The sequence below is a fragment of the Myodes glareolus genome, chromosome 9 (genome assembly GCF_982192425.1).
Source record: "Myodes glareolus chromosome 9, mMyoGla1.1, whole genome shotgun sequence".
NCBI lineage: Eukaryota > Metazoa > Chordata > Mammalia > Rodentia > Cricetidae > Myodes > Myodes glareolus.
In genome coordinates, this window is record NC_142034.1 from 69,405,695 (window position 1) to 69,417,058 (window position 11,364).

The following is an 11,364-nucleotide window of genomic DNA, read 5'->3' on the forward strand; positions in this document are numbered from 1 at the left end:
GCACACACAAACACATAAATGAATGTAAATGCTTTTTAAATTAAAACCTAAAGGAAGTTGTCAGTGCCCTGTACTTGCCCTAGGTCCTCTGACTCTTTATAAGAGTCTGATTCTGGGAAAAGCACCGAGTCCACCACATGGTCAAATGTCCTCCTCCTCTTGCTTTCCTATTTCCTCCTTAGGTAGTAGAAGCTGTGAATGGCACAACCATCAGCTGCCACCACAACGAGACCATAGATCCGACACCCACCATGGACTCACGACTCTACATGCTCGCCTTCCTGCCCATTCTGGGGCTTCTGGTCTTCATTCGGAACCTACGTGTCCTTACCATCTTCTCCATGTTGGCCAACATCAGCATGTTGGTCAGCCTGGTCATCATCGCCCAGTACATCATCCAGGTTGGTGCATAGCATCCACTGACTTCCCAGGAGACAGGGCACTGGTATTCCCATGAGCCATCAGGTCCCAAGTCCTAGGATGGGTATGCTCCTCACCCTTCAGCCTAGGACCCATCTTGCTGTAATGTTCCCTCTTTGGACCAGCTTATCTTTTTAGCTATTCTCATTCCTTCTCTGTCTCCAAATGACTGTTTTTAATATCAAATCCGGATTTTTGAAAAAGCTGTGCTTGCAGGGTTGGGGAGACAGCTCCATTAGGAAACCATTTGCCCCACAAGCATGAGGACCTGAGTTTAGACCCCCCAGAACCTATTGTGTAAGAGCCAGGGTGCTGTAATGGGAGAATCCCGAAGCTGCCTGACCAACCAGTCTAGCCAGATCGATGGACTCCGGGTTTAATGAGAGACCCTGACTCAAAAATTAAAGTGAAGAGGGAACCAATGAAGACCCTTGACATTGACCTTTGGCCTCCACATTCATCCACACATGAGCATTCACACCTGTGCACACGTATGCTACTTCTTTATGTTGGGGCTTTTCCGGGAATCTTCGATCATAAAAACAATCCTGTGTTTCTTTGAACGTTCTGGACCACAGGCTGAGCACAGTATTTACTCCACCTGTTCTGTTCTTCCCTTTAATCTACAGCTCAGGAAGGGAAAAGCAGATTTTCACATTCAACTAACTATGTTGGGCTCCCTAGAATATTCTATAACTACATTACAATAACTTCTAAAACTCATGCCCACTCTCCACTCATAGATGTTCTTGGGTGCTGTTGGGTGTCACTAATCTGTGATGCATACAGTATGCTTTTAGAGACTTCTGGTAAACCCGCTCTCTTCATGAGACACAGACCTTCCATGCTTTAACAATGCCTGCATGCTCTTGTCCTGTGACTCATTGGTAATGTGCAATATTAAAGTCAGTATTTATCGTGTTTACCTCATTCCAAAGGTTTGCTGAACTTTTTGACATTCAGTGTTCTCAAATCCAGCTCTCCTCTCAGAGTCCTTCTTGCTTGCAGGAGCTCAAGTGTGCGCATGGAGTGACAATCTTGTATTTCTCTCTCCTCTCTCCTGTAGGGAATTCCAGACCCTAGCCAGCTGCCACTGGTAGCAAGCTGGAAGACCTACCCTCTCTTCTTTGGAACAGCCATTTTCTCATTCGAAAGCATCGGCGTGGTAAGGTTGGAATGAAGGTGGTCTTAGCCTGGACCTGTGAACCAGTTTCTGGGACGGAGCTATGAGTTCTGACTTTCCATGTGCTCTTGGCCATTGGGTTAGGCCTGTGGGAATTACACGTGGAATAAAGCAGTCTCTGGTCTCATCTGGATCAGTTTCCACCAGCAGATGAAAAGTAAGCTATGGCAGAGAAGCAACCAGCAGATTACGTTTGTCAGTGTTTATCCAAAGTTTATCTTCTGAGCAATATGAGTTTCCTAGTCTTTTTAAAATCAAGACTAGTCAAAAAACAAAAAAAAACAAAAACAACAACAACAAAAATAACCAGGCAGTGGTGGTGACCGCCTTTAGTCCCAAAACTCAAGTAGCAAAGCTAGGAGGATCTCTGTGAGTTTGAGGTCAGCCCGGTCTACAGAGCGAGTTCCAGGACAGGCTCCAAAGCTACAGAGAAACCCTGTCTTAAGAACCCTGTCAAAAGAAACCTACTTTGTGAAGCCAGGATTCAGTTCTCCCTTCACCTTTCGAGGTGTCTCTCTTATTGCTTTGGCTGCTCTCGGACCTTCAGGCTAGCTGGCCTGTGAGCTTTCTGCCCGTTCTCCTGCTGTGCCTCCCGTCTCACCTTAGGAGTGTCAGGATTGCAGACATATGCCTCCATGCCCAGCTTTTTGTGGGCCCACCAGATTGTCCTCTGATCTCTGCACACACATGAAACAAACAAGTAATAAATAAATGTAATGGAAGACTCGAAACCCTCAAACTTCTAGAAGAAAATGATGTGCAGGATGGTCAGACACAGCGGTAGGCCCAGGGAATGATTTCTCTGGATAGGACTCCAAAGGCATAGAGAACAAAAGCAAACTGAGAAACGGGGCTTCTCTAACTAAAGAGCATCTGCATAGCAAAGGGAGGAGCGGAGGAGAGAGAGCCTTCAGAAAGGGAGGCTTGTGCTCTCGGTTGAGAGGGCTGACACCCGGGATGAGGGCTGACACCCAGGATGAGGGCTGACACCCAGGATGTATAAGAAACCCGGCAAACAACAGCAAAGTAATCCAGCTGCAAAATGGGTGAATGACTCAAGTGGAGACTTCTTTGAGAAAAACTACAAATGACCAACAAGTATATGAGAATCTGCATCTTCTCGTTTGTCATTGGGTGCATCACAGTGAGGTATCTCCTCACCCCTGTTCAAATGGCTGTTGTCCTAAATCAGAAGCGCAAAGATGGCTCTGCAGTTAAGAGCACTGGCTGCTCTTGGATTCAAGATTCAGCTCCCAGCACCCACATCAGCTTGTAACTCCAGCTTCAGGAGATCCATTGTCCTCTTCTGGTCTTCACAGACACTGCAATGACTGTCATAATTTCTTTAGTTTTAAAACAGATTTATTTATATTTATTCTAAGTGTATGAGTGTTTTGCTTACACACACACACACACACACACATGCACACACACATTGCATGCATGTCTAGGTCTGACAGAGGCCAGAAGAGGGTGTCAGATCACATGGAGCTGGAGTTACAGGTGGTTGTGAGATGTCTGATCTAACTGCTGGGAAATGAATCTGGGTTCCCTCCGAGAGCAGCCAGTGTTCTTAATGGCTGAGTCCCAGAATTTTCTTCTTTTTAAAGGCTGTATAATATTCAATTGCGTGGCTGTACCACATTTTATTTACTCATTTTCTAATGATAGACATTTGTCTGTCTCCCACCTTTTGATCATGACTAATACTGACTAGAGCCAGGGCATACAAACACCTTTTCAAGTCCCTTCTTTGACTCATTGATGAACATGTCAGAGGCAGCAAGATTTTCTCTTCCTTGTGCTGTGTTGGTGCTGCTACTGCTATCGCTGTTGTTGCCCTGCTCCTCACAATGTGTTCCAATGTGACGCTCCCGCAGGTGCTCCCTCTGGAAAACCAGATGAAGGACGCCCGCCGCTTCCCAACCATTCTGTCTCTGGGGATGTCAATCATCACCACCCTATACATCGCCATCGGGACCTTGGGCTACCTGCGGTTTGGAGACGACATCAAAGCCAGCATCACTCTTAACCTGCCCAACTGCTGGTACCTTCACGGCTCTGGGTGGTCAGGATGGAGAGATGGAGAGATGTGTAGAAATGTGTGGCTCCTGCTCTGCCTGCCAGAGCAGGGCGACCCAGGTCTAGAGACACTCCCACTGGGAGAGGTGGAGCCAGCACTGGAACCTGGGCTACAGAGGGGCAGCAGGGTATCTTAGCACGAAGGCCACACAACTAAGAGGAAAGGACAGCAGTGAGGCAGAGTCCTTGGTCACCTCAGGGGAGGAGAAGGGAGTGCTGGGAGAAAGCATAAGGCTTCCGTCTGTGGTTCGGAACCTTGTTCCCCTTCCCAGGCTCATGAGTAAGTCTCTGCTGCCACTCCAACACACACACACACACACACACACACACACACACACATACACGTCAGGGAGTATTGAAAACTTGAGACAGAGCCATGGAGAAGGTTCAGCAGGTAAGAGAATTGATACACAAGCAGGAGCACCCTGAATCTGATTGCAACACTCCCCCAAAAGCCAGCATGTGACACGTGCCCATAATCCTAGCACTGGGAAGGTAGAACCAGAAGCCCCCCCAAGGTTCACTGCCCAACTTGGGCTGAACTGGTGAGCTCCAGATTCAGTGAGACACCTTGTCTCAAGAAATAAAGTGCAAAGTAACTGAGGAAGGCATCTGATGTCAACCTCTGGTCTCTACATGCAGGTGGTATACACACTCACATGCACAAATACAACACACGCGCACGTGCAACACACCTGCACAATGCAACGCACATGCATGTGCGCACACATACATTACACATACATGCACACATACAATACATGCATGCGCGTGCACATACAATACACACACGTACACACATACAACACACACATGCACACCACACCACACAAACACACACAGAGGAAGGAGTTCAGGTCCCTTGAAGCCTCACCGTTCCTCCCTGCCCTCAGCTTCAAACCCGCCCTGATCCTGCTTCTCCTTCCATCTCTCCACACAACCCCACAGATAATGTCTTTCCCTCTCGTTTATTAAGAACTTGGCAGTTCTCCAAACCAGGCAGAGCACTTGTGGAGGGCTCCCGATATGCTGAGCACTTGGGGTGCACGGACAATTACTATAGACTCTAGTCACAAAGGACTTTAGACCCAGACTTTAGGACCCTAGCTACTTTCCTGTTGAATCTTCCTGGGAGACCTATCTAGCGTCAGCCTGTCTGTCCTCAGGCCTGACCTGACCACACGTCACAGAGTGGCCTGTGGAGGCACCATGGGTGCACACGCTCAGAGCTGCTTGCCTCGCATCTTCATGACCCTTCCCTCTACTGCCATCAGATCCCTGGTGCTTCTCTGTTCTGTCCACTCTGGTGAGACCCCTCTGTACTCCGAGAAGGCCCCACACCTTCATCTTCAGAGAAGACACAGACCCAGGGGACTGTCCCGAAATCAGAGGCTGCTGTCCCCAGGAGGCCAGGTACGGGAGTGTCAGGCCGTGGAGAACACGGCTGTGTGTTTTGCAGGCTGTACCAGTCAGTCAAGCTCCTGTATGTCGTCGGCATCCTGTGTACCTACGCCCTGCAGTTCTACGTCCCTGCAGAAATTGTCGTCCCCCTTGCTGTCTCCCAGGTGTCAAAGCGCTGGAAACTGCCCGTGGACCTGTCCATCCGTCTCGCCATGGTCTGCCTCACTTGTGAGTAGAACAGAGTCTCAGGGAGCCTCCTGACCATTTCCTGAGGGGTGTGTGTGTGTGTGTGTGTGTGTGTGTGTTCAGTCATACGTGTACATCCATGTAGAGGCAGAGGACAGCTTAGGTGACATTTTTCAGGCACTACTACCTTTTATTTTTAAATATGGCCTCTCATTGGCCTAGAACTCTCCAGTTAGGCTAGGCTACCCAGCCAGCAAGTTCCAGAGATCGGCTTGGCTTGTCTCTGCCTCCCCAATGCTAGGGTTACAAGTGTACCCCGCCAAATCGGATTCTTTTTAACCTGTGTTCTAGGATCTACCTCAGGTCCTTGTGCCTGCAGGGTAGACACTTGACTAACAGAGTCATCACCCCAACCTCCATTTAATCCAGTCCTACATGTTCCCTAATTAGACAAGTATGTTGATGCCCAGCCAAATGACAGATTCGCTGATAGCCAGTATATTATACAGTGACGGCACAGAGGGGGTGCCAGGCACTGTGGTAAACCCTCCCTGGCTATATTTCATAATATTATATTCAGTCCCTATGAGAAGGCTCGTGAAGTAGGACACTGTCACATAACTAGCAGGTGAGTGTTGGGAGCTGGGGGCGTGGCCCAGTTAATAGAGTATTTGCCTAGCATTCATTCATTCATTCATTCCCCAGTACCTCATAAAGAGGGTGTGTTGGTGCAGGCCTGTGATCCCAGCACTCTAGAGGTGGAGCCAGGAGGGTTAGGAGTTCAAGACCACCCTTGGCTATATAGCAAGTTTGAAGCCAGCACGACTTATGTGAGCTACTTTCTAGATAGTTAATAGTAGCAGTAAACGGGCCAGTGAGATGACTCCATTGGTAAGGACATTTGCTGCCCAGCCTGACAACCTGAGTTCAGTCCCCAGAAGTCACATGGCAGGAGGAGAGCATCAACTCCTAAACGTTGCCCTCAGACTTCTACACATGTGCTGAGATACACTCCACATACATATACTCAATAATTAAAAGGAGTTACATTTGGTAAAAATAACATTAATAAAGAAAAATAAACAGGTCATGAAAGCCAGCACCTCCCACCTCCAAGGCCGACACAGAAGGTCGGGAGCCAGGGAGAATGCTCAGACAATGGGTGCTGTTTGTCCCTGAGGATTTTGTGTAAATTTAGGTCAACATTTAAAACAAGCACGATACCCATGCTCAGGCAGGCAACCCTAATTAAATCCACAGGGTCGTCTTTAAAAAGATATGAAAGGGGGGGTTGTTGAGAAAAAGAGGCCAGGGATAAGTGGGAGGGGGACAAGAGAGGGTAGTGGGGGTGAGTGTGGCCAGCATTCCGTATATACCCACAGGAAATTATCAAAGGATAAAAAAATGAAAATATGCACAAAAATCATTTGATGGGGAGAGCAATCAGCACACACAAACACACACACACACACATGAAATAGTAAATCAGAAGATTGTATGAAGCTATTGACATTTGAACAGAGGTTGAGTAAAAAGTGTGATCTAAACCGAGTTTACTGACTAGATAGTGCGTTCTGAAACACAACCACTGCTCTCTCTCTCTCTCTCTCCCTCTCTCTCTCTCTCTCTCTCTCTCTCAAGCACACACACACACACACACACACACACACACACACACACGCCCACACCTGTCTGCAAGGCCATCCCAGCAGGAGGCTAACCATTGTCATACTGGAATCAAGGAACCATTTGAACCTGGCCTGCCTTCCATTTCCTTTGGTTTTGGGGGAGGGTGGGTACTGCTAGAAGCCCATGTATATGAGTCAAGCCTGCTTCCTTCGTTATCTGCGTGTCCAGAGCCATCACTTGGGCTCTCCTGGATTCAGTTCACAAAGGAACATTGTGTTTTCTCTTGATAATATCTCCATCTTCAGAGCCCCAAACACAGAACCTAAGTGGGCAGAGAAAATCCGCAACCCCTACAACCGAACAATATGAACACACAGTGTTATGGGGAACCCACCAAAGATGACCACTCGGACACAGTAGCCGATTGAAAGCTTTGATTCTAGTCCACTGGGACTATACTGAGGTATTCGGGGACCCAATGTAGCCCTGAATACTTAGAGCAAGAGGCTTTTAAAGGCAAAATCCTCATTCTGGGGTCTTGCTCCGGAGTTGAAGTGGAGAGGAGAGTTACAGAAGCAGGTAGTTTAACGGAACTTAAGTTAAGTCAGCTGGGGCATCTTGACTTCAGGTTCCTAGAATAGAGCTGGGTTCTCCACCAAGGAAATCAGACTCTAATTAAACCTGAAATAACTTCAGCAAGAACAGTGGAGGAACCTCTGCACTGTCTTACCCTGTCACCCTTGATCTCAACAAGAGGAATGAGATGCAGCAACCATTTATACGGCTCCCCCTAGATGAGAGCAGGTGCACTGGGAGCTCTCCACTTTTTCCTTTCTTTTTAATTTTTTACACTCATTTATTTATGTATCATTCGCATATGCGTGTTGACACATGTGTCTAGGTCAGAGGACAGCTTTTACCGTGTGTGTCTGGGAATCAAAATCAGATCATCAGACTTAGCAGCAGGTGCCTATACCCACTGAGCCATCTCCCATTGGTTTGTTGTTGCTGTTGTTGTTTGCTTTTATGGGGTCTCAATATGTATCCCTGGCTGGCCTGGAATGCACAGATTCACCTGTTTCTGCCTCCCAAGTGCTGGAACTAAAGGCATGTAGCATCACACCCTGCCTCTTTTTCTTTACTTCTTTCTTTCCTTTTTATAAATCTCGTACAGCACAGGTTGGTCTCAAACTAAACTATGTAGCCAAAGAAAACCTCCAGCTCCTAATCCTCCAGCCTTCACCTCCAAAATGCTGGGGTTGTGGGCGTGTCACCATGGCAACCGGGGATAGATGTCGGGGATAGAACCAGAGCTTCATGCACGCTGGCCAGGCATTCTACCAACTGAGATACATCCCCAGCCCTCAGCTTTTATTTGCAAGACTGGATGTCGGTGGGAGGTTTGGTTTCTTTTAAAGGTGACTTCAGGGACAACCTTTAAAGGCGTTGATGCTAAAGATGAGGTTCTCCATCTGTCCCCCTCCACCTCCCATAGGCATGCTGGCCATCCTCATCCCACGCCTGGACCTGGTCATCTCCCTGGTGGGCTCTGTGAGCAGCAGCGCCCTGGCCCTCATCATCCCGCCCCTGCTGGAGGTGACCACCTACTATGGGGAGGGCATGAGCCCCCTGACCATCACCAAGGATGCCCTCATTAGCATCCTAGGCTTCGTGGGCTTCGTGGTGGGGACCTACCAAGCTCTGGATGAGTTGATTGAGTCCGGGAACTCTCTCCAGGTTTCCAACTCCACTATGTTTATTCAGTGACAGAGCCTTCCCTCACCCACGGTGACTTATGTGGTTTCACTTCGCCTTTTCTCTGGTCCAAGACACGAAAAATTCACCAGACACAAGGTGCAGCTGGTCATTTTTTAAAAAAAGGACAAACCTTGGTCTTGGTCATCCTCTAGTTTTCCACCCAGTGGAGAACTCTTCCAAGGAAGCTTTTAGATCCCGCTCTCATTTTTTTGGTCAGTAGTGGAGCTATGCAAAGAGCAGCCACTAGGGGGCAGCAAGGGCCAGCTTTTGGTAGAAGAAACTCTTCCTGTTCATTTAGTAAATAGGTCACATCCTTTTCCTGTCAGTGACTGGAAACACGATGCTCACCTCAGCATCAAGATAGAGAAAGCCGAGGTGAGTCCCATGCTCAGGTAAAAAGGCACCGTCTGTGTTACAGAGAAGGACGCTGAACTTTCTAAACCACTAAAGTTTTAGCCCACCTCAGAAACCCAGCAGGTGAATAAGAAAAAAATCAGGGTCCAGCTGATGAGCCAAGGGCAGGAGGCAGCAGACACAGACGGCACTGGAGGTTTTATGCCTGAATTCTTGCAACTGCAATAAACATTCTCGATTGCCTGCTGGTCACCAGACATGATATGCGGTTCTTACATAATAGTTTGGGTAAAAGTGTTATAAGTACCCTGTGACGATGGAATGTTGCAGCTCCAGCCACCAAGTGGTGGTCTACATGTCACCCCTTGAGTCTTGACCTTGTAACTTGCTTTGACCAACAGTAAATGTTTGGTGAGGGCTTCCACCCTGAGACTGCCATCTCTTTCTGCTCTGTGAAGCTCATTTGTTTTAGGGGTGTGTGTGTGTGTGTGTGTGTGCGCGTGTGCGTGTGTGTGTGTGTGCATGTGCGTGTGTGTGTGTGTGCGGGCATGTGTCCTCAAAGGCCAGAGAAGAATATCAGATCTCTTAGACCTGGAGTTACAGGTGGTTGTGAACGAACTCAGGTCCTCTGCGAAAGCAGCAAGCGCCATTAACCCTTGAGTCACCTCTCCGGCCCCTGATATTATTGTTGAGACCTAACTGGCTATAGCTAAGTCTTGGAATGCATAAAATAAGAAGCCCTGTTGTAAGGGACGGATGCAAGCTAGGGCTCATTAGCAATTATCCACATCGTCTCAACTACCGGTGAGCGTAGCTGAGTGACAGCTCTATTTCCAAGTTGTAGGTACTATCTCTTTACTCAGACCTGTACGTGAGCAAGAATGGACACGTGACTTTTCCCCATCTCGACTAGAGAAGCCTTCCTCCTCCTCTTCCTCCTTTGGGGCAGAATTTTCTTGGTTGTCAGGAGGCTGTCCTCGAATGCCTAAACTTCCTGCCTCCCTCTCCTGGGATTACTAACACGTTTCACCACACCCAACTCAACTCCCCTTAGTCAAGGAGTACAGAAGATTGTGTGTAATCACCCTGAAGACACACCCACAGACGAGGTGTGTTTCCAGAGAGGATTGACGAGAGAAGCACAAACCCCTCTTGGATATGGGCAGCTCCATCCCAGGGGCGGGGCTGTGCACTGAATAGAAAGAAACAAACAAATTAAGTGTGAGCATTCCTCTCTCTCCTTCTCTCTCTCTCTCTCTCTCTCTTTCCCTCCCGCCCCCTAGCTCTTTCTCTGTGTCTCTTTCTCTCTTTCCCTCCTCCTCCTCCTCCTCCTCCTCTCTCTCTCTCTCTCTCTCTCTCTCTCTCTCTCTCTCTCTGTCTCTTTCTCTCTTTCCTTCTGTGTGTATGGTGTGCACGTGTGTCTGTGTGTGTGTGTGTTTCTTGATTGTGGCATATGCCCAGGTGCCCCACGATCCTGCCACCACGCTGTCCCCACCTTGATGAACTGTGTCCTCAAACTGGGAGTCAAAATAAACCCCTTCCTTCCTTGAGTTGCTTCTGTCAGGCATTTGTCCCTGGAGTGAGACCAGCTCCTGAGGTCTGTATACATCGCCATTTTCGGTTGGGGAACCAGGCTCAGTTTGCTGAGGACCAACAGAGTGACAATAGGGGTGTAAGCCAGGCACTGAGTGTCGTAGCTCCTGCTGCTCTGCCAGGCCTAAAGAAAGGTCCTTGGACAAAGTGAAGGTGGAAAGTCAAAGAGGAAGTAGAAAAAGATATTGTGTGTCTGTGTGTGTGTCTGTGCATGTGCGTGCGTATGTGTGTGTGTGTTTGTGGGTGTGTTGTCTGTCTGTGTGTGAACTCAGAGGGCAACTTTGAGAATCTGATTTTGTCTCTCTCCATATGAATCCCAGGGATCGAGCTCAGGTCATAAAATTGGAGGCAAGTATTTCTACCTACTGATCCATTTCACTACCCTGTGCGCCAGATTTGGTTTTGGAGACAGGGTCTTAACTCTGGCTAGCTTGGAACTTTCTGTGTAGACCAGGCTGACCTCAAACTCAAAGAGATCAGGTTGCCTCTGTCCCCCCCACCACCACCACCCCATGCACGGCCATGCCCACTCATCTGAAAAGTCTCTGTGAATTAACAGCCCTGTGAATGCACAGTGAACCATGTGCTTGGTGACAACCAATGGTGAGACGATGGTCTCATACATATACTAGTACCATAAACTCTTTTCCAAAAGCAAAATTGCCACATGGTGTTGGTGGCTGTCTGGGGAGCAGGGGACGCATGCCAGCACTTGGACACTCCAGAGAAGACTGTTGACTCTGGGGTGTGGTTTCTAC

At 48.3% G+C, this 11,364-nt stretch overlaps 1 protein-coding gene across 1 annotated transcript in view; it reads left to right on the forward strand.

Annotated features, from left to right (window-relative positions):
- Slc36a2 (solute carrier family 36 member 2) overlaps positions 1 to 9,451 on the forward strand; it is a 27,111-nt gene extending 17,660 nt beyond the window's left edge. Inside the window, exons 6-10 of the mRNA XM_087910620.1 lie at positions 183 to 401; positions 1,487 to 1,585; positions 3,484 to 3,650; positions 5,145 to 5,314; positions 8,397 to 9,451. Of these exons, the coding sequence (XP_087766746.1) occupies positions 183 to 401; positions 1,487 to 1,585; positions 3,484 to 3,650; positions 5,145 to 5,314; positions 8,397 to 8,668 (927 nt within the window). The 3' untranslated portion in view covers positions 8,669 to 9,451. The remainder of the gene's footprint in view (positions 1 to 182; positions 402 to 1,486; positions 1,586 to 3,483; positions 3,651 to 5,144; positions 5,315 to 8,396) is intronic.
- Positions 9,452 to 11,364: the final 1,913 nt, after the last annotated feature.